This window comes from Telopea speciosissima, chromosome 4 (assembly GCF_018873765.1).
Source record: "Telopea speciosissima isolate NSW1024214 ecotype Mountain lineage chromosome 4, Tspe_v1, whole genome shotgun sequence".
Classification (NCBI taxonomy): domain Eukaryota; kingdom Viridiplantae; phylum Streptophyta; class Magnoliopsida; order Proteales; family Proteaceae; genus Telopea; species Telopea speciosissima.
Window position 1 is genome coordinate 13,259,380 of NC_057919.1, and position 20,405 is coordinate 13,279,784.

Sequence of the window (20,405 nt, forward strand, 5' to 3'; positions counted from 1 at the left end):
CGGAAGGGGTGAAATTAAGAAATGAAGAGGTATGACAAAAATTAGCTGCTCATTTCATACTAAATTTACCATCATTGGTTAAGGTACACCACCAAGAGTCATAAGACATTGAGGGGGTGATAATGATTATTTTGGGTGGAAGTGATGGTTTAGAGATCTTTAAGAGCTCCTCGTCCCAACTGATTGTGGTTTTAATTGATAAAAAAAGGGGAGAAAGAATGCCACCTGGTCACGAAGTGTACGCCGCCCTTGTGCCCTGACACAAGGGTGCGCGTAATGACTGCGGAGTGCGGTGGTCATTTCACGCCCCTGTGTCTGGGTTCAGGGGCGACGTGCACTGGCATTCTCTTTCCCTAGAAAAAGATAAATAAATAGCCAAATAGGTAAAGGGAATATGAGGAATTCTCTCACCAATAGCATTAGGGAGATGATTTTCGAAGGTGGGGTATGCCAGACCCAATTTGGCTCTCCTCCAGCTGTGGTGGGAGCTGGAGGATCCAGCCTAGCAAAACAAGGGGCGTTTGGGTCATTTAACAGGTGGGTCCCATGTGAGCTGTAAAATGACCACCCCCCACCCTTTTTTTGTTGGGTTGGATCCTTTGGCTCCCGTCACGGTTGGATACCTCATATCTCATTGGGCTCAACCGTTGGAATGTGTGCGACACCGCCCAACCGTTGGATATCTCATTGGGCTCTCCACTCACGGGAGAAGAGCCCAATCCGAAAAACTTTCTCCATAGATAGAAAAACAAAAAAAACAGAAAAGACAAGTTTTGACCCTTTTTCTTTTGGTAAAAGAAAAGAAAAGACAAGTGGCATTACTGTCCTCGTGGTCAAGATACGCAACGGTTTGAGGATTTATTCAGTTATTCACTTATTCACTTATTCACTTATTCCTGTCCCCGTGGTCAAAGATGCCAGGGAATCCGATTCGAAGACGACGTTTGTTTTCTTGCAAACGACGTCCCAACCGTCGTAATGGAATTAACTAGTGCCCAACACAAGACCTAGTTATCCGCCGGACCTGCACTGAGCCATAAGGTCGTTCTTACACGAGTATGATTTCTTCACGTGGCATGGAGGGAAAAAAGGGGGAATGTGAACTGTCTTTTCAAATAAATCACCGCCACTTGACATTGTATTGACAAAATTCGTTGCGGCATTGTCGCCGGGAAACTTTCCGTTAATTTCTCGGCCGGTGAGATACAGGTTCATGTAATCATATTCCTTACATTACACTTCATCCACATTATACGTCGCCGACGGCCGACCATCAACGTTGTCTAGAAAGAAAAGTATACCTACGAACTCGCTGGTTCCAGGACATTAAATTAAACTATTAAAGGAACAATTTCGCGATGTTTTTCTAAAAGCGCAGAAGACGAATCCGAACCTCTGATAATGGAGTTTGTTGACGAGCTCTGTTTATTTTAGGGTTTTAAGGAAGAAGAGGAGGAGGAGGAGGAGGACAAGGAGGAAGGGGGAAGTGAAGCAATTGAATGGCGGTAGAGTATCGATGCTGCGAGACGGGTTTCTTTATTCACATAGTGGTGATATTCTTTCTGGTTATGTTCGCTGGTTTGATGTCCGGACTTACGTTGGGTCTTATGTCAATGAGTACTGTTGATCTTGAAGTTCTTGCCAAGTCTGGTACCCCGAGGGATCGGAAACATGCCGGTATTTTTTTGGTGCACATTTTCCTTAGAATCTTCTCTTTCTTGTTTCCATTTCTTAGTGGCAATTGCAGAATACTCAGGTAAAGTTCAAAAATAATGTTTGCTCCCCCCCCCCCAACCCTTCCCCCCAACACCCTCCTTCTGTGTTTTTTAAGAGAGTGGGAGAGAAGGTATAAGACAATGTTTTGTCTTTCTTAACTTGGTTTATTTGCTCTTTCTTACCTTTTCTTTTGTAATATGGCCTAGATAATCTAATGCATCATTCCTAACCCTCCCCTTTGGTGGATTATTGTGCGTTTTCTTTTAATTTCTTATTCTTCTATACTTGCCAGTGTAATTGATTTGGGGCTGGGATGACTTTTGGACTATTTTGGTTCATATTAGGCGTCATGATTTACTAATGCTCTGCTGGGTTTCTTATTGCTTATCTATTTGATTTGGAATCCGGCATGGTTAAGTTTTAATTTGCTTCGTAGTATATCAGAAGATCATCCTCTCCCGCTTTTGGTGTTATTCCTTTGGCAGTCATTTACAACAAACCATTTCAAGTGCCATCGAGCTAATCAACAGGTGGATAGGAACTAAAGGGCGTAAAGGGTATCTTTATGCTGATTTGATTGATTAAATGATATCATTTTCTTATTTCATTTCCCTTAATACTTTTAAGTACATATCATTTCTTTCCCAGTGCGGTGTTTGATAAGTACATAGCACCAAGTTAACCAGCATCGGTTGTCCATGCATGCAGTGCATTACTTGATCAACTATCTATTCCCCTCCCTCCCAAAAAAATTGCATTACTTGATCAATAGCCAATCCAACCATGTAGTTCCTCAAGTTTATTTTCTGCTGCATGAAGTCCAGAATTTACTAATGTAGTGGTCCATTGTTTGCTTAGTAGGGGTCTAAACAGTAACATGAAAAATCTATGTAGATAGTAACCCTCATGTGATACCTGTATGGTTCACTCTGTTATTTGAGCTGGCATTTCTTTCATGGTGTTCTCTTTGTGATGAATGTCAGTGTCATTGTTTTCTTTTTCTTTTTATTGGATAGATAACATAATTGTATTAGGCCCCATGGCCTAAAAGCAATACAACTGGTCACTGTACTAAAAATCTAAGCAGAAGCAAAACCAAGCAGTAAATTTCAACACTTCCCTCACTCTGCAAGATATTTCCTGATGTACATCAGTTCTTCCCCCACCTGCTCTGCAGCTATTGAGCCTGCTAATGAGCTGGCAGTCCTTGGTTTCCACTGGAATGAGATGTTCCTCTGGCTTCTCAAGGACCTTGCTTTCCTTATTTAATGTGAGAATCTCCATGGCGCCTCTTTGGCAAAAACATCCAATTAATAACAATAGTTGAATCCCCCCATTTTGCAACAAAGTCAGGCCACATTTGGATAGGTGTATACAAAACTCTTGGGGTATGTTATCAAAACCTGTTCCACCAGTCCACTTTCTTTTAGACCATAGCTGCCTTCTTATTGTTTGGGAGGGGGGGGGGGGGGAGGGGGAGATAGATAAGTTGTCATTAGCTTGTAAGTATTCATGGTTCTTCTCTCCACTTCAACATCCAACCCAAGTGATTTTATGCGAAGATGGTCACTGGTTTAGCCAGTAAACTTTGTGGTATGTTGTTACTAAGAGTCGATATTGAGTTCCACCTTCACCATACTACCAATTTTATTTATTTTTTCTAAAAGAAGTGAGGTTATGCCCTTTCCCCCAGGATTTTCCTTTTTGTGCATTACATAAGGATATTGCTTGCTATGTTACTATTGAGTAAGAACTATGGGAAAGATGCTTAACTATGAATTTGACATTATGGTAAGCAGTAAAGTCTTAGAAGATAATAGAGTCTAGACAGCTATTCAGGGATGTCAACAGATTGGTTCCATGCGATATACTTCGTAAATGTGCTTATGATATAGAATTGGCATGTGGGTATACCAAAAAAAAAAAAAGAAGGTAATATCCCTATGTATATATGTCTCTATTCCAGGTTCAGCTCTGCATAAATTGAACAGATTCAAGCACATTTTCAGTTGGCTGGTTGGAAGGATGGGGTAAGCTGCCATGTGGATTGGAGGGAGTTGTATAGAACCAAGGAAAGGTGAGAGCTTTGGATTACATATGGTCAATGATATAAATCTAAATGGCCATAGAGACTTCTGGAGTTAGAAGGTACTTTATAGGGATCAATGATTTGGCATGTATTAGAGTTTTTATCGACCTAGAAAAGACCTATGATAGAGTTCCTAGAGAGCTCATTTGGCATGTATTAGGGAAGAGAAGGAGCTCAAGTAACTATGTGGATATAATTAAGGACATGTATGAGGGTGTGGTGACAAGTGTCAGAACTGCAGAGGGCCAAAGTAGTGAATTCCCAATTACAATTGGGTTACACCAAGGATCAGCTCTAAGCCCTTATTTGTTTGCACTCATCATGCATGATTTAACCAGGCATATCCAAGATGAGGTCCCTTGGTGTATGCTTTTCGCTGATGATATTGTTTTGGTAGATGAGACAATGGAGTGGATTAACACAAAGCTAGAGTTATGGAGATCTTGTTTGGAATCAAGAGGTTTTAAGTTAGGCAGAACAAAGACAGAATATATGATGTTTAACTTCAGTCAAACCAGGAGAGGTGATGATGTGGTGAAATTTGAGGAGCAAGAGTTACTACCAAGTGAATACTTTAGATACCTGGGGTCAACCATTAACAATGAGGGTGATATAGATGATGATGTTTCACATAGAATTAAAGTAGGATGGATGAAGTGGAGAGGTGCCTCAGGAGTTTTATGTGACAAATGCATGCCTAGTAATCTTAAGGGGAAATTCTATAGGACAGTAATAAGACCAGCGATGATATATGGGGCGGAATGTTGGGCCGTTAAGAAGAGTAATATAGATAAGATGAGTGTAGCGGAGATGAGGATGTTAAGGAGGATGTGCGGCAAGACTAGGAGAGATAAAGTAAGGAATGATTGTATTAGAACCGAATTGGGAGTTGCACCAATCCAGGATAAGCTCCGTGAGAGCCGCTTGAGGTGGTATGGTCATGTCTAACGGAGACCCATGGATGTACCTGTAAGGAGGAATGACCAGATTCAGTTTGAAGGAGCTAAAAGAGGTAGGGGCAGGCCTAAAACGACTATTGGAGAAGTGGTAAGAAAGGATATGCATGTGGTAGGGCTTGACCCTAGTATAACCGCGGATAGAGTTATTTGGAGGACAAGGACCCATGTAGCCGACCCCTTATAGGGGGATGTTCCTGGGATGCTGCTTTGACTATTGCTTAGACTTTTTCCTTTAGTAACTTTATTTTATCTTTTTACTTCCTTTTACTCCTAACTTTTTTACTTTTTACTCCCTGCTACTTCTCTTATTTCTATTACTGTCGCAGCCTCTTCGGATCCATGTAGCCAACCCCATTTAGTTAGGATAAGGTTATGGTTGTTGTTGTTGTAATGATTTGGCAAATATAGGTTGTTAAATGACTGAGACTCTACTGGCTTGCACCACTCATGGTTTCAGGACTTCAGGCTTTTGGAGAAGCATTAAGGGCCTGAAAAACTCTTTCAATCAGGGATGTGAAATGGCATAAGGACCAGCGTGGAAGAAGCGCTGAGGGTGGTGTTTCCTTCATCATTCAGTCTGGTTTTAAACACGGAGGCTGTGGTATCTGATCATCTTTTTTTGGAATGGATATCCAGATCTTGTACCTCATCTTTGAGGAGAAACATTACTGCTTGGGAAGTTATGCAACTCTAAAATCTGCTGGATGTTCTGGAAGCTCTTCAGTCCTGTAGGGAGAACTCTGAATAAGAATATTTGGAAATGGGACAGCTCTATTTTTTTAATAGGTAGCTCAGGAATTTTATTGTTTTAAGTCTCAGCTACAAACCTTGTAAGGACAAAACCATTCAGATTTTTCTCATCATCTTATCTAGGCTTATTGGCGCACTAAATTGCGGTTCTTTCTCTTTGCTGCATTTAAGGGCATTATTCTAACAATTGACTACTTGATCTCAACGGGTCATGTGCTGCTGATTGTGTGTTCTTTCTCTTTTAAGTGATGCTGAAGCAGTCCCCTTCCTGTTATATGCTTGTCCTTTTGCCAAAGAAAAAGGTGTGGGCTGGGCAGAACTTGGGTTTTTTTTCTTTTTTATGCAGGAAGTGCAATGCCCAGGTTCTGCAAGAGGCAGAAGGATATGATGTGAATTCCAGGCAGTAATTTTTGTTGTGTTGCACGGACGAAATGAGATAGTCTTCAAAAGATTTGGCTTCCCTTCTCCCACTCATGGTGGGCTATCTTGAACAAGGATTTAAAACTTGGTATTGAAGGTTGGGTTGTTTATTGGCGATACTGATCCAGATCAGGTAATCTTGATGATTCAGAGTTCAGACCACTATTGGACTGATCCAGATAGAAATTACTAAAAATGATAATGATCAGCATTCCATTCCCATCCTAGATAGTATCTTTCCAACGTGATACTGATTAGGATCGCAATCTGTACTATCCGATACTGATATTCAAAACCTTGATCTAGAATTAAAAATAGCACATGGTGGGCTTCTACTTGTGCAAAATTTTGGGGTTAAAAATGTTGGATATCAGCCTCTCTGTGAAATGGCGGTAAGGCTGCGTACATTATGACCCTCCCCAGACCCTGCAGTGGCAAGAGTCTCGTGCACTGGGTATGCCCTTTTTAAAAATGTTGGATATTAGACACCAGTGGGGTTCTTTTCTAATATTGCCTTTAGACGATGTTGTTCTCTGCCAGCTCTTTGTATAGATTTGGTTTTACTTTGCCTGCACCAGAGAGAGGGTCTTTTCTTTTATTAATAAATTTGTGCTTATCAAAGAAACTACACAAATAGCATGGAAAATATTTGGTTAAACATGTAAGTAGTACGGCTTAGCTAAACAATTTATTTCCATACTTTTGAAAAACTGTATCATAAAGCACGAAGCTTTTACAACTATGATATGCGCACATCATATACGCATATGCACTGAAGGCATCACAAATGCGATCGCAACGGAAGCGTAAACAAGATCACAGTATCGATGGAGAAGTCATTCAAATAACAGAATGAATCAGGGATCGATTATTACCTAAGCCTCACAAGTGCAAGACCTCCAATCGATGATAGCCCTTTTACGATCGTTCCACGCACCACGCAAGCTTTGCGTTCCCACACGGTCAAGCTGTCTCCTCCATACTTCCAAGAGCACAAAGTATGGACTATCTCTAAGATCAAACACTAAGAGGGGAAGGAGAAAACGGTTTTAGGAGGGAGAGGGAGAGCTCCACGTTTTGGTGCCTTGTGCATTCCTTGAATGTGATTTTGCAATCCCACAAATAAAATATAGATTGCACCTGACACAATCCCAATATGGTAGCTCACATAGGCAAGGCATTTTGAGTTTCCTATTGGGACTCAATTGCTAGCCTAATCTTTTCCCACAAGGAAAGATATGCATTGCTAGGGGAATCCAATCTTGGGTGGAATATCCAATATTCCCCCATTGGCTTTCCTTTTCTAACAATCTCCTCCATCCTACTGTAAGATCCAATCTTACAAGAGGATCATGAAAAGGAAACCATGATCAACCGTTACAGCGTAGATGAATGGAACCGAAAGGAAAGGGGTAGGATCACAATGGGATTCCACTCAGCTTCTAAGAAATGTAACATCGAAGATGCCAAGCAGATGTAATAACCTACGCCCAAGGTAAGTAGTTAAAACACGTATCAGTCCCCCACAAAACAATGTTGCATGGTTCAATATAAGGCATGGGTGGAATATCCAATATCCCCCCATTGGCTTTCCTTTTCTAACAATCTCCTCCATCCTACTGTAAGATCCAATCTTACAAGAGGATCATGAAAAGGAAACCATGATCAACCGTTACAGCGTAGATGAATGGAACCGAAAGGAAAGGGGTAGGATCACAATGGGATTCCACTCAGCTTCTAAGAAATGTAACATCGAAGATGCCAAGCAGATGTAATAACCTACGCCCAAGGTAAGTAGTTAAAACACGTATTAGTCCCCCACAAAACAATGTTGCATGGTTCAATATAAGGCATGTGTACGAGACTGCCAATCCTCAATGAACTGATACACCGATCGAGAGATTCAATTACCTTGATTGGATCGAGAGAAAACATTTCAAACCAAATGTTTAAGAAAATAGATAATGTTTTATATGTATAACTAAAATATTTCAAAAACATTTTGAAGATGCTACCGGATTCGGATTTGGGTCCAATCCTGCATAGAATACTCTCCTCAACATACTCCCAATGTATGGGCTGTGGGTTCCATGTTGGGCATCTCTTTCGAATACAGTCAGACATTGAGAATCCAGTGCACCGATATATAGTCAGAGAAAGACATCAACTGTTGGTACCCCAAAACTCTCAACATATGAATGCGTCGATAAGGACCCCTCAGGTCAAGGGACCAATCGTGAACTACTTAAGAAAATCTCATTTTCTTTATAAACTGACAGTACACCACATGTGAAATTCTCAAGTGATCCAGTCCAATGCACACACCAAATGTATACTCACATTTGTGTCTTGGAAAAATATCCTCCCTAAGCACACACAATGTGACCACCATGCCGGACAGGGTGTCCAGTCCCATCCCTAGTGGTGAACAGTTTTAGGTATGAATACCTAGGGACAATAACTGATCATGCTAATAAAAAACAAAATTCATTAATTCAATAGAAGGAGTTTTGTACATCAGTGCCAGTCACCCATGGACTTCACCCCCATATTCCCAACATGTTTCTCAAAAACACTAGGAGGCGATGCCTTAGTCATAGGGTCAGACAGGTTATCTGCAATGTCAACCTTAGCTATGGCTATATCATCACGCTGAATAATTTCACGAATCAAGTGATATTTTCGCTCCACATGCTTGTTCCTCTGATGAGCTCTTGGTTCCTTCGCTTGTGCTATAGCTCCCCTGTTGTCACATAACAGTTGTATGGGTTGCTCAACTAGCTCAGGGACTACCCCGAAGTCTGTCAAGAATTTCTTAAGCCAGACACTTTCCTTGGCTGCTTCACTAGCTACCAAGTACTCAGCTTCTGTGGTGGAATCAGCTGTTGACTTCTGTTTGGCACTCCTCTAAATCACTGCATCCCTACCAATCACAAAAACCATCCCAGAGGTAGACTTTCTGTCATCTTTGTCAGTTTGGAAATCCGAATCCGTATATCCAACCACTGACAACTGATCACAACCATATACAAGGAAGTAATCTTTGGTCCTCCTCAGATACTTGAGGATCCCCTTGACAGCTGTTCAATATTCTTGTCCTGGATTGGATTGATATCGACTCACAATCCCTACAGCATGACAAATATCTGGCCTGGTACACAACATGGCATACATCAAACTTCCTACTGCCGAAGCATAAGGAACTCTCTTCATAGTCTCAATTTCCTCAGGAGTATGAGGACATTGTGACTTGGATAAACCAATTCCGTGTCTGAGAGGCACATTTCCTCTCTTAGAATCCTGCATGTTGAACCTCTCAAGCACTTTGTCAATGTAGGTGGATTGTGGTAATCCCAACATCCTCTTCTTGCGATCTCTCACAAGCTTAATTCCTAGGATGTAGCTGGTTTCATCCAGATCTTTCATTGAGAATGTTTTGGATAACCACATCTTCACAGATGAAAGTAACTCCACATCATTCCCAATGAGCAGTATATCATCCACATATAGGACAAGGAAACAGACGGCACCCCTACAGATTTTCTTATACACACATGGCTCATCAATGTTTTGTTCAAACTCAAAATCCTTGATAGTTTGATCAAAACGGATGTTCCATGATCTGGAAGCTTGTTTTAGTCCATAAATGGACCTCAACAACCTGCATACCTTGTTTTCCTCCCCTGGGGAGACTAAACCCTTTGGCTGATTCATGTATATGACCTCATCAAGATAACCGTTGAGGAAAGTGTCTGTACATCCATCTGCCAGATTTCATAGTCATGGTATGCAGCAATTGACAATAGAATCCGACTGGATTTAATCATCGCTACAGGTGAGAAGGTTTCATCATAGTTAACACCCTCTTTCTGAGTGTATCCCTTCGCCACCAGTCTTGCGTTGAAACGTTCCACCTTTCTATCCATACCTCTCTTCCTCTTGTAGATCCATTTACAGCTAATGGGTTTTTCCCCTTCTGGCAGATCTTCAAGAGTCCAGACATGGTTAGAATCCATGGAATCTATTTCACTGCGTATAGCTTCCTGCCATTTCACCGAGTCAACGTCCTTAAGAGCCTCAGCGTAAGTATAAGGATCTGTGTTTGAACAATCAGACACCATGTGGAATTCTTCTACCTTTTGATCCTCCTCTGTGAGAAGGTTCAAACGAGTTGGTGGTTTGATAGACCTCCCACTCCTCCTAGGCTCTTGAGGCTGTTGCTCAACTGTGGGTACATCAACTGCAACCTCTGTCGATGCAGAGGGTACTTGGTCATCAGTTATTTCTTTAATGACCACCGGATCTGATCTTGGTGAGATCATGTTATCCTCAAGAAATGTCGCATGCTTACTAACTATGACTTTCTGATTAACAGGGTTATAGAAGTAGTAGCCTATTGTAGTCTTAGGGTATCCCAATAAATAGCATCTATCTGTTCGGGATTCCAACTTATCCATCTGTTGTTTATTACATGTGCTATGCAACCCCACATCTTAAGATGTTGAAGACTTGGCTTACGCCGGTACCACAACTCAAAAGGTGTTTTGGTCACAGACTTTGTTGGTACCCTGTTCAGTATATAGATGGCAGTTTCCAGTGCGAAACCCCAAAAACTCAATGGCAGTTCTGAATAACTCAACATGGACCGAACCATGTCCAATAAGGTTCGGTTCCTCCTTTTTGAAACTCCGTTCTGTTGAGGTGTTCCTGGAGTAGTCAACTGGGTTATAATCCTAGCTTCTTTCAGATAGTCCCTGAACTCATCTGATAAGTACTCTCCTCCTCGATCAGATTGGAGGCACTTGATGCAATGACCAGCAAAAGAAATACCTGGTTTGGAGAAAACAAGGTTCGATTCAGAAGAGGGACCACAGTCGAGGTAGAGGCAGGTGCAGATGAAGAGGCGAAGGTAGTCATCATACGACGAAAGGCAGCAAGTTCCTCTGCCGACAGTGTGGTAGTAGGGGCTGTTTCAGTAGCTTCAGAAAGATGGGCCTGTGTGCCACCACGACCACTGCCACGGCCTCGACCACGGCCACCACTACGACCATCAGAAGAGTCAGATGGCCGACCATGTAACTTCCAGCAAAAATCCACAGTATGTCGTTCCTTTCCACAATGAGTACATTTAAGAGGTTCCTTCTCAGACGAGGAACGTGTACTAGGACTCTGCAGGTTGTATAAAGAAACAACTACAGTGTTGTCAAACAAAGAGAAGCTGCAGATCTGTATACAGAAAAAAATCTGCAGGGCTTCAAAAAAAAGCAAAAAAAAATCTACAGATCTTCAACAAAAAAGTTGCTACAGGTCTTCAATAAAAAACTGCTGCAGGTGTTTTAAAACAGCTGCAGGTCTTCAAAAAAAAGGAGGAAAGGAGTCTGCAGATCTTCGCACAATATGGATTTGCAGGTCTCGAAAAAAAATTCTGCAGGTCTCGAGAAAAAAATCTGCAGGTCGAGAGAAAAAAATTTTCAGGTCTTAAAACATCTGCAGGTCTTCTAAATAAAATTCTGCAGTGCTTCAGTCTTCAAACATGAAGAAAAAAATACTGCAGGTCTTCGAAAAAAAATCTGCAGTGCTTTAGTCTTCAAACATGGATCTCATTGTGCATGGAGATCATAAAATAGGATAAAGTAAAGGAGGTAAACTCTAGGGCAAGTACTTGATCATTTTTAGATCACCTCAACGTACTGCCCCCATGAAATAATGGAAACGAGAGAAGGGAAGATAGAAGGAGGGTCTCGGTTGATTTAGGGTTTTAGGGTAATGGGTTAGTTGATCTAGGAGTGATCAATTGTGGAGGGAGACGATGGAGGAGAGCAGAATTAATTTCTCAGATATCGAGTTTAGGCTCTGATACCATGTAGAAATTTGTGAATGGCTTGATTGATCAATGAGATCAGTGAAGCTCTCTATTTATAATAATAATAATAAAAGAGATTACAAAGGGAAACACTGTTCACGACACTGTTCACGTGAACAGTGTCACAGCCCAAATATAACTCTTATTCTAACTAGTTCAATAGAGCTAGAATAGAACTAGGAAAGGGAAAATAACTAAAATAGAAATAACACCCCATGGGTCGATCTTATATCATGGATCGACCCATGTCACACGTAATACCCAAATACCCATATTCTAACACTCCTAAAATGAGGAACATAAAAACAATCTCTCAAAATTAAAGTACTATTATCAAAAGCTAAAGTAAAATCTCCAACGGCCTCAACAACGGCCTCAGCACCCGTACCCGTTCGCAAACGAACTTCATCCCTACTCAGTCTTCTTGTCAGCTTGAACCCCTGCAACAAGTTGCAAATATGGGCGGTAGACCCCGAGTCCACCAACCATGTGTTAGTAGGTTCCTCTGACAAATTAGACTCATAAAGGACCAAGGTTTCAGAAATACCTTCTCCCTGTTTCTCCTGCTTCTTTTTCTGAGCAGCCAGGAAAGCACGACATTCCTTCTTCCAAAGTCCGTCCTTCTTACAATAGAAACAAGTCCCCTTGCTCTTGTTCTTCTGAATTCCCTTATTGCCAACCTTAGGGTTTTTTCCCTTGTCAGCCTTCTTTTACTTCTTCTTCTTGCCCATGGGCTTGGAGGAAGAAGACTTGTCCTCTGTAGTCAAGACCTCAACTTTCTGCTTCTTGGATGCAGCTTCCACTTCTTGCAACATGTTCCCCAGCTCAGGGAGTTCCACAGAAAGTTTATTCATGTTATAATTAACAATAAACGAACCGTAGATCTCCTGAGGCAGAGAGTAGAAGATGACATCCGTCTTGTAATTCAGCTTGAAGGTTGTCCCAAGGTTCTCCAGATCAAGGAACAAGTTCGCATTTTCATGACATGGTCAATAACCGGAGTACCTTGAGCCATCTTCGTGCCATGGAGGAGTGCCACCAATTGATGATGGGCATGTCTTTCTTCTCTCCCATACATCTCCTTCAACTCTTCCATCATGTCCTTGGTCAAGTACAGATCCTTGACCGAATCAGCGATGGTCTTTTCCAGAGAACTTAACACGAGGAGTTTTGCCTTAGAGTTCTTCTGTTGAAACAACTCATAGGCAGGCTTAGAATCGGGGTTCTCCTCATTAGGGAATTCAGGCTCATCTTTGTCCAGGACAGACATTAGACCTTCTGCAGACAGCAGTAACTTGATGTTCCTCCTCCAGTCTACATAGTTTGGGCCGGTCAAAATATGGTCTTTGATAAGGGCGGCATAGTTCACTTGTGCTTATCAAAGAAACTACACAAATAGCATGGAAAATATTTGGTTAAACATGTGAGTGGTACGGCTTAGCTAAACAATTTATTTCCATACTTTTAAAAAAATGTATCATAAAGCACGAAGCTTTTACAACTATGATATGCGCACATCATATACGCGTATGCACTGAAGGCATCGCAAATGCGATCGCAACGGAAGCATAAACAAGATCACAGTATCGATGGAGAAGTCATTCAAATAACAGAACGAATCAGGGATCGATTATTACCTAAGCCTCACAAGTGCAAGACCTCTTATCGATGATAGCCCTTTCACGATCGTTCCACGCACCACATAAGCTTTGCGTTCCCACACGGTCAAGCTGTCTCCTCCACACTTCCAAGAGCACAAAGTATGGACTATCTCTAAGATCAAACACTAAGAGAGGGGAAGGAGAAAACGGTTTTAGGAGGGAAAGGGAGAGCTCCACGTTTTGGTGCCTTGTGCATTCCTTGAATGTGATTTTGCAATCCCACAAATAAAATATAGATTGCACATCACACAATCCCAATATGGTAGCTCACATAGGCAAGGCATATTGAGTTTCCTATTGGGACTCAATTGCTAGCCTATCTAATCTTTTCCCACAAGGAAAGATATGCATTGCTAGGGGAATCCAATCTTGGGTGGAATATCCAATATTCCCCCATTGGCTTTCCTTTTCTAACCTGCACAAATGGCCATAACCCCATTGGAGGGTGAGTGCAGGAGCGAAATATTCATAGTTCCTTAGTGGTTTTATTCTGTTGGTCTTAATCTATGAAGGGGTTCAGATATCTTAGTCTATTTTGTTCCCATGCTGGTGTTTATGCGATTCTTCATGGCAACAGCTTGTGTTATTTTGGTCAAGGTCCTCGTACTAGGAGTTTCTACCCTTTGCTTCAGTAAATTTTCAGCCCATTGTGAAAAAAAGTAATTTGGAGATAAATGTTATATTTTTCTAATTCCTTAATGCTTCTAAATGTACAATAATGATATCATCTGTACGCTATTGCTTGACGCTTAGCTTTTTCATATGAATCAATGCTGCACAGATTTAGTCTAATGCTTATTATTTCTTTGCAGCAAAGATATTGCCAGTTGTTAGGAAACAGCATTTATTGCTTTGTACCCTACTTATTTGCAATGCCGCTGCTATGGAGGTAAGATTATTTAGAATGGTTCAAAACTTCCAAGAATAACATGATCAGCAAATAATACGTGCTCTGAAGCATCTGCTCTTTTTGACAGACACTTCCCATTTTTCTTGATGGTTTGATTTCTGCTTGGGGTGCTATCCTGATCTCAGTGACCTTGATACTTCTGTTTGGTGAGGTGAGTACCCATCTTCCAGTATATATGGAATTCAAAAGCTGAAGGTTTCGTGATGGAATTTCTCTGGTCTTACCTATTCCCTATGCCCATAAATGATAAACTGAAAAACTGCCAGATCAGATATTCTTCTGTCCAATTCTTTAGATTCATTGGATTAAATATATCCTTCATGGGACCTGATCATGCATGTGACATCTCTCCTGACCAAGTACTGTTCTTAATCATACATAAGTGCACTTTTGCGTCTAGCATCTTTTTGGTCTTTCTGAAAGACAATTACTGTTTGAAGTGGATTATCCTCACGTTGCTTCTGCGTGTAATGCCAATTCATTATTTCACTCCTACAAACAGATTATACCACAATCTATTTGTTCTCGGCACGGTTTGGCAATTGGTGCAGCAGTGGCTCCAATGGTTCGCGTACTTGTTTGGATATGCTTTCCCGTGGCTTATCCAATTAGCAAGGTGATGTTCTATCTGGTTTTGCACTTCTGTACGCTTGAGTTAAATTCATTCTATTTTATCTGTTTCTTATTCAACAAAATAGTTTTACTCACTACACATGTTCTCTGTGATATTGCAGCTACTAGACTTCCTGTTAGGGGAGACTCATGTGGCTCTTTTCCGCAGAGCTGAGTTGAAAACTCTAGTTGATCTGCATGGTAATGAGGTGTGTCTTCTCTTAATATTTTTGCTTCTGGATTAGAAGATGACGTATTTTATACCCATATGAGTCACCACACAAAAAGTATTGTTAATTGAGCACTCATCATTATTTTTTTGTGTCATTGCACTTGTGCGTGTCGATTTATTTGGTTCTGTTTTTTGTTTTTCTGAGATTGAGTTATCATAATTCTTTGGTTGATTTGTGAGCAGGCTGGGAAAGGTGGTGAGCTGACACGTGATGAGACAACAATCATTGGCGGAGCACTTGAGCTCACTGAGAAAACAGCTAAAGATGCCATGACTCCATTATCGGAAACTTTTGCAATTGATATCAATGCCAAGCTTGACAGGTATTTAGTCTTTAGTGGGGTTGAAGACAATGGGTTTGTTGTGCATGGGACCCATGGTGATGTGTGCATTACTACCTCTTATTCTACAGGGATTTGATGAAGTTAATTTTGGAGAAAGGACATAGCAGAGTACCTGTTTATTATGAGCAGCCTGTAAACATAATTGGTTTAATTCTGGTAATTAATTTTGTAGATTTTATTCCTGAACTTCAATGAGTAGTAAAGCAGTTATTGTTGTTTCGAGTGCAATGATAAACCTTTTAATTAACTTATTTCATGTGATTTTTAGAGTTAGCCCTTTTTACCTCTGTGTAATATGTATTAGAATGTTCTACTTTAGTTTTTCTGTTTTTCTCTGTAGAGATTTGCTAGACGTCTTAGTACTTACCATTGTAAATGTTACTAAGTTAGATTAATGTCAATGTGTTCTGGTCAGGGAAAAGAGGAAGACCTGAATTACAGAAGGATGAACAAGACTAAATTGAAACTTAAATAAAAAAAGTGAACAAAATCCAATCTCTTTCAAAATTTTGCATTGAGTCCACATTAATATAAAGCTCTTACATCCTTGAAATATCCCTATATTGAACTCTGCATTTCCAACATTTATCATAGGGATCTTTTCTAGATGATTTTCCTATTGACGCAACCCAAAAAAAATTATTATCCTTTAATTTTCATAATTTTCCTTATTAGCCTGATTTCTCAACTGAAATAAATGACGAAAGAAAATTGTGTCAATTCAATACATGGACACCATTTATTGGAGTTGAGCTCTTGAAGGCTCCTTTTTATAGAGCTTATGATGTAGACATCGGAGCTATCTTTTTGGTACAATAAAGAAAAAGAGAAAAAGGAAACTCAGCTTTCTGAAATCCAGCCTGGAGGGTTGAAACAAGTCAAAATTTTCTATAATTTGTGTGGTTACACTCATAAAGAAATGCTAAGGAAAGCCCATATCTCTTGACTGATGCAAGACCTACCGATAGTTTGATAAGTTGCCAAAGTCCGCGAATTTGTAAATTGAGTTCCTGAGTTCAAAAACTTTCTTAACCTTCTAACAATGAACTGTTGATCCATTTTTCACTCAACAAGAGAAGTTGGAAAAGGTCCAGCTTAAGGGACTTAATGGTGGGAGTTCTTTAGAGTCTGTCAATGCATCCAAATGTTAGTTGTATAGAACAAAAGCATTTTGACCTCATTCAGTTTTCTTTCTAATTGAAACTTCTTTTCAGGAATAACTATTACATCTAATAATGTCATCACTCTTTGTCTTGTGGTTAAGTACTTCTTTTAACTTCTTTTTGTATAACCTGTAGGTGAAAAATCTATTAACCATCCATCCGTCAGATAAAGTACCTGTTAAGAATGTCACTATCCGCAAGGTTCCAAAGTATGTATATTGCTAAAGTAAGGCCCTTATATTGGTTTAGTCCTCTAATTTGAGAAAAACACACATTACAAATTGAAGATTTATATGCAATTCGAAACAAAGACCTGAAAGAAGAGCCTTATCACACATAGCCTGTACAGCATTTTCTTCATAATTTAATTGTCCCGTTGTCATGGTTCGATACACATTACAAAGTGAAGATTCATGTTTTGTCATTTCTCATGTATTATACTGTTGTATTATCCTTTGTTTCGATACCTTTCATACTTTGGTGAGTTTCCTGCCATTTCATCCTCCCAGTACTCTATATTACATGATATCCACTTGTGGTTGGTGGTTTGATTTTTCTGTGTTCATTCTGCAAGTTTGGTACTGTATTTATTTATTTATTTGAGAATCTAGTCTATCTGGTGGAAGATGCCATTCAATTAGGTATGACATCAGTGGCACCATCTAACAAGTGGAAACTAAGTTTTTCTTGAGTGTATCTTTACATCACAGACCTTAACGAATAAGTGCATTATCAATCTCATTTTCTATATATTGATGGGGGCTTTGGTTAACAAGACTAGATCATCCTACTCATATTTACAAATGACCTATTATTTTCTAGCATTTGAAGGGAACTTTCATACTGCTACGTTGCTCAAGAAACAAGACTTGTGTACATATATTCTGGTGTAGCAGGAGATTACTCATGCCAAAAGAATAGTTACCTGACCTGGATTAGCTCAATGGTCAAACTGGTCGACTCACCACCTGCCCACTCATGTTAGGTCCATTTAAAAAAATCCTGGAAAAATCCAGTTGACCAGTTCCAGCTTTATGTGACCAGTTGAAGCATCATAAAACTGGCCAGATGTAGGTCCAGACATTAGAAAACTGTTGAAAGAATTGGCCTCCTTCTAGGTTCTAGCGATTGAACTTGGGTACTTTTTATTATTAATCTAATGCCTCAGTTGGAATGGAATCAGAGCATGACAAGGCTTGAATCATCAGGATTTTATGCTGCTGATCACACACTAGGTTGCAAAAGAAGCTGGGTAGGTGCAGATGGGAGTTCTTTAGCTATACTTGGTTTGATGACAGGATAGGTGGTCAACTCTGGCTTACAGTTGGGCATCTCTAATTTTGGTGTGAGTTGACATGCTGTCCAGTTTTGTTTGTCTTTTGTGGTTATTGAGGATATACTCCTTGATGCAGATTCCCCAACTGGCCAGAAAAAGAAGAAGCAGCAAGGAGGATCGAGCCAGCCTCAAGTGGACCAGCTCGAGCCAGCCAAGAAGACCAGATTGAGCCAGTCAGCTGGCCCTCTAGAAGATCCTCCTTGCTGCCCACGATTTTGACAGGAAATCTGATCTCTGACCAGTCAACCTTAGTAGTACTTAGTCACTAAATCTATTAGTCCTAGTAGTTTCTAATTCTAGTTAGTTTCTATTTTCCATAAGATTCTATTGTCACTAGTTACTAGGTTTAGTAGTTACTATTTTCTTACTTTCTAATTTTGTAAGCTAGCCTACTTCATTAAATAGGCTGCCCTTTTTGTAATAGTTAGACAATGAATTATTGAATGAAGTTTTGAGACATCCTTGCACTCAGTTATGGGAGTAAATCCTTGTTTCAACAGCTGGGATAGCTGTGGGTGAGAGATCCAGGGCTGAGAAAGCCCATCCCCCTACCCCCTTCTTTTCTATCTTTCTCCTCCTCCCGTCCCTACTCGATCAACACTGCTGTGCTGTTTTCTGTGACTGCAATTAATCACTGTGAGAGTATACTTTGAAGACTTGAATCAAGCCTCTGTCAAGTTCTTATTAGTTGCTGCTGTTATACAACCTGAGGAGGCTCTAGAACACCTGCGGATCTGCAGTTTCAGCCCAGTTTCTCCTGCAAACTTCGAGCCTTGATTCCTCTGCGACCTGTACTCTGTTTCAGTAGAGATTTGGAGGACTGAATCTCACAACCCAGGGCTACACTCGATCCTGACTTGGAGTCCAAAACTCCCTCTGGTTTGCAAGATCTCCACAGACTTTCTATTTTTGAATCTGTTCTATATCTCAGCAACCCTGGTCAGAATTGACTGAGATTTGGAGGGTTTTCTACTGCTGTCTGGGCCTTCACTCGACCTCAGTTTCAGCCTCTACTGCTGGCTGGAATGTTCTACAGCACCACCTTCTAATTTCTGAGCTTTACCTTCTATTTTCAAGACCAAGTCAGATCTCCACTTCTGACCATCAGAGTTGGACCAGATTTGGAGCAGGCATTCACACCCTCAAGGCTAGTCTTCAATCAGATTTGGAGTCCATTCCTGCGGCTGGTTTGCTCAGATTTGATTACTTTCTAATTTCAGCCTTTACTTCTATTTTGTGTTGTGGGTTTAATTTGGGACTAGGTTAACCCAAACCTAATCTTGCATTACTCCTTTGTGCATGAATGTAAGCATGACTAAGTTCTTTGGGTAGTTTACCAAATTTTCACATAATATTCTATTTTTTCTTTGGGCGTGTATATTTGTTTTATCGATGCATGATGTGCTGGGGATGGGGGGTATCATCTTGCGAGGTCAGTGTAGTCTTCAAATTTGGTAGGCTTCTACATTTTGCTTGCCTGTTTCCTGAGCAAACATCTCTAGTCTTTACTTCCATAAGAACATATGATGTTTAATACACATATTTTTGGTCACATGATTGATGTTTCTGGATGTCTTTACATGGTAGGGTTCCAGAGAACATGCCTCTGTATGATATCTTGAATGAGTTTCAGAAAGGTCACAGTCACATGGCTGTTGTCATGCGGCAACTCGACAACATGGTGGAGCAGCCAGCTGGCAAGAGCCCAACCACTAGTAAGCACATAGACAACTCTAGACTGCCAGTTGTTCTATCTTTGTTGAGAATTGTATATTTTATTTATGAGGCTTCGCCCATCTCCCCCCCCCCTCCCCCTTCCCCTAATTTGAGTTGGTCATTTCGGTGCTTTCATGACATAGCTCCAGGGACAGAGGTTATTGTGGACATTGATGGTGAAAAACATCCTCCAGAGAAAAAGAGCAAAAGATTGCCACTCCAAAAGTGGAAAAGCTTTCCCACAAATGCAAGTAATTCATTTAGGAGCACCTCAAGGAGTAAGAAGTGGGAAAGGGACATAAATGCAGATGTCCTGCAGATTGATGACTACCCACTCCCTAAGCTCAATGAGGAAGAGGAAGCTGTTGGCATAATAACAATGGAAGATGTCATTGAAGAGCTTTTACAGGTATGCAACAACAAACTTCTTGGCTATCTCTGATTAATGGGTTGCCTTTTTTATGGATTTCTTCTCATGACTTGCTTTGTGGACATTGTCTTGTCCGTGTAGGAGGAGATATATGATGAGACGGACTATCATCATCAAGATTCATGACATTAGCCTCACACTCTGTAATCTGTATAGTGCAGTTAGGTAACACAAATTATTTGTTAGAGACGTAATGTTGATAAA

The 20,405-nt window shown here is 40.6% G+C and overlaps 1 protein-coding gene across 2 annotated transcripts; it reads left to right on the forward strand.

Annotated features, from left to right (window-relative positions):
- The first annotated feature begins 1,395 nt into the window (after positions 1-1,395).
- On the forward strand, positions 1,396-20,405 carry LOC122657376 (DUF21 domain-containing protein At2g14520-like). Of its 2 annotated transcripts, XM_043852062.1 has the most exons (11): positions 1,396-1,677; positions 14,271-14,347; positions 14,436-14,519; positions 14,871-14,984; positions 15,103-15,189; positions 15,396-15,535; positions 15,625-15,712; positions 16,855-16,928; positions 19,643-19,770; positions 19,915-20,180; positions 20,283-20,405. In XM_043852062.1, the coding sequence occupies exons 1-11, from the start codon at positions 1,500-1,502 to the stop codon at positions 20,325-20,327; spliced, it is 1,281 nt and encodes a 426-aa protein (XP_043707997.1). In that variant the 5' UTR covers positions 1,396-1,499; the 3' UTR covers positions 20,328-20,405. The 2 variants fall into 2 exon arrangements, with proteins under 2 accessions (XP_043707997.1, XP_043707998.1); XM_043852063.1 differs by lacking the exons at positions 19,915-20,180; positions 20,283-20,405 and having other exon boundaries at positions 16,855-16,945.

Excerpts from the sequence above, each read along its gene's own strand:
- LOC122657376 (XM_043852062.1), top strand. The coding sequence starts at position 1,500 with ATGGCGGTAGAGTATCGATGCTGCGAGACGGGTTTCTTTATTCACATA. Across the intron at positions 15,713-16,854 it reads ACATAATTGGTTTAATTCTG|GTGAAAAATCTATTAACCAT; the intron begins GTAATTAATTTT and ends TATAACCTGTAG. Across the intron at positions 19,771-19,914 it reads TGGCAAGAGCCCAACCACTA|CTCCAGGGACAGAGGTTATT; the intron begins GTAAGCACATAG and ends TTCATGACATAG.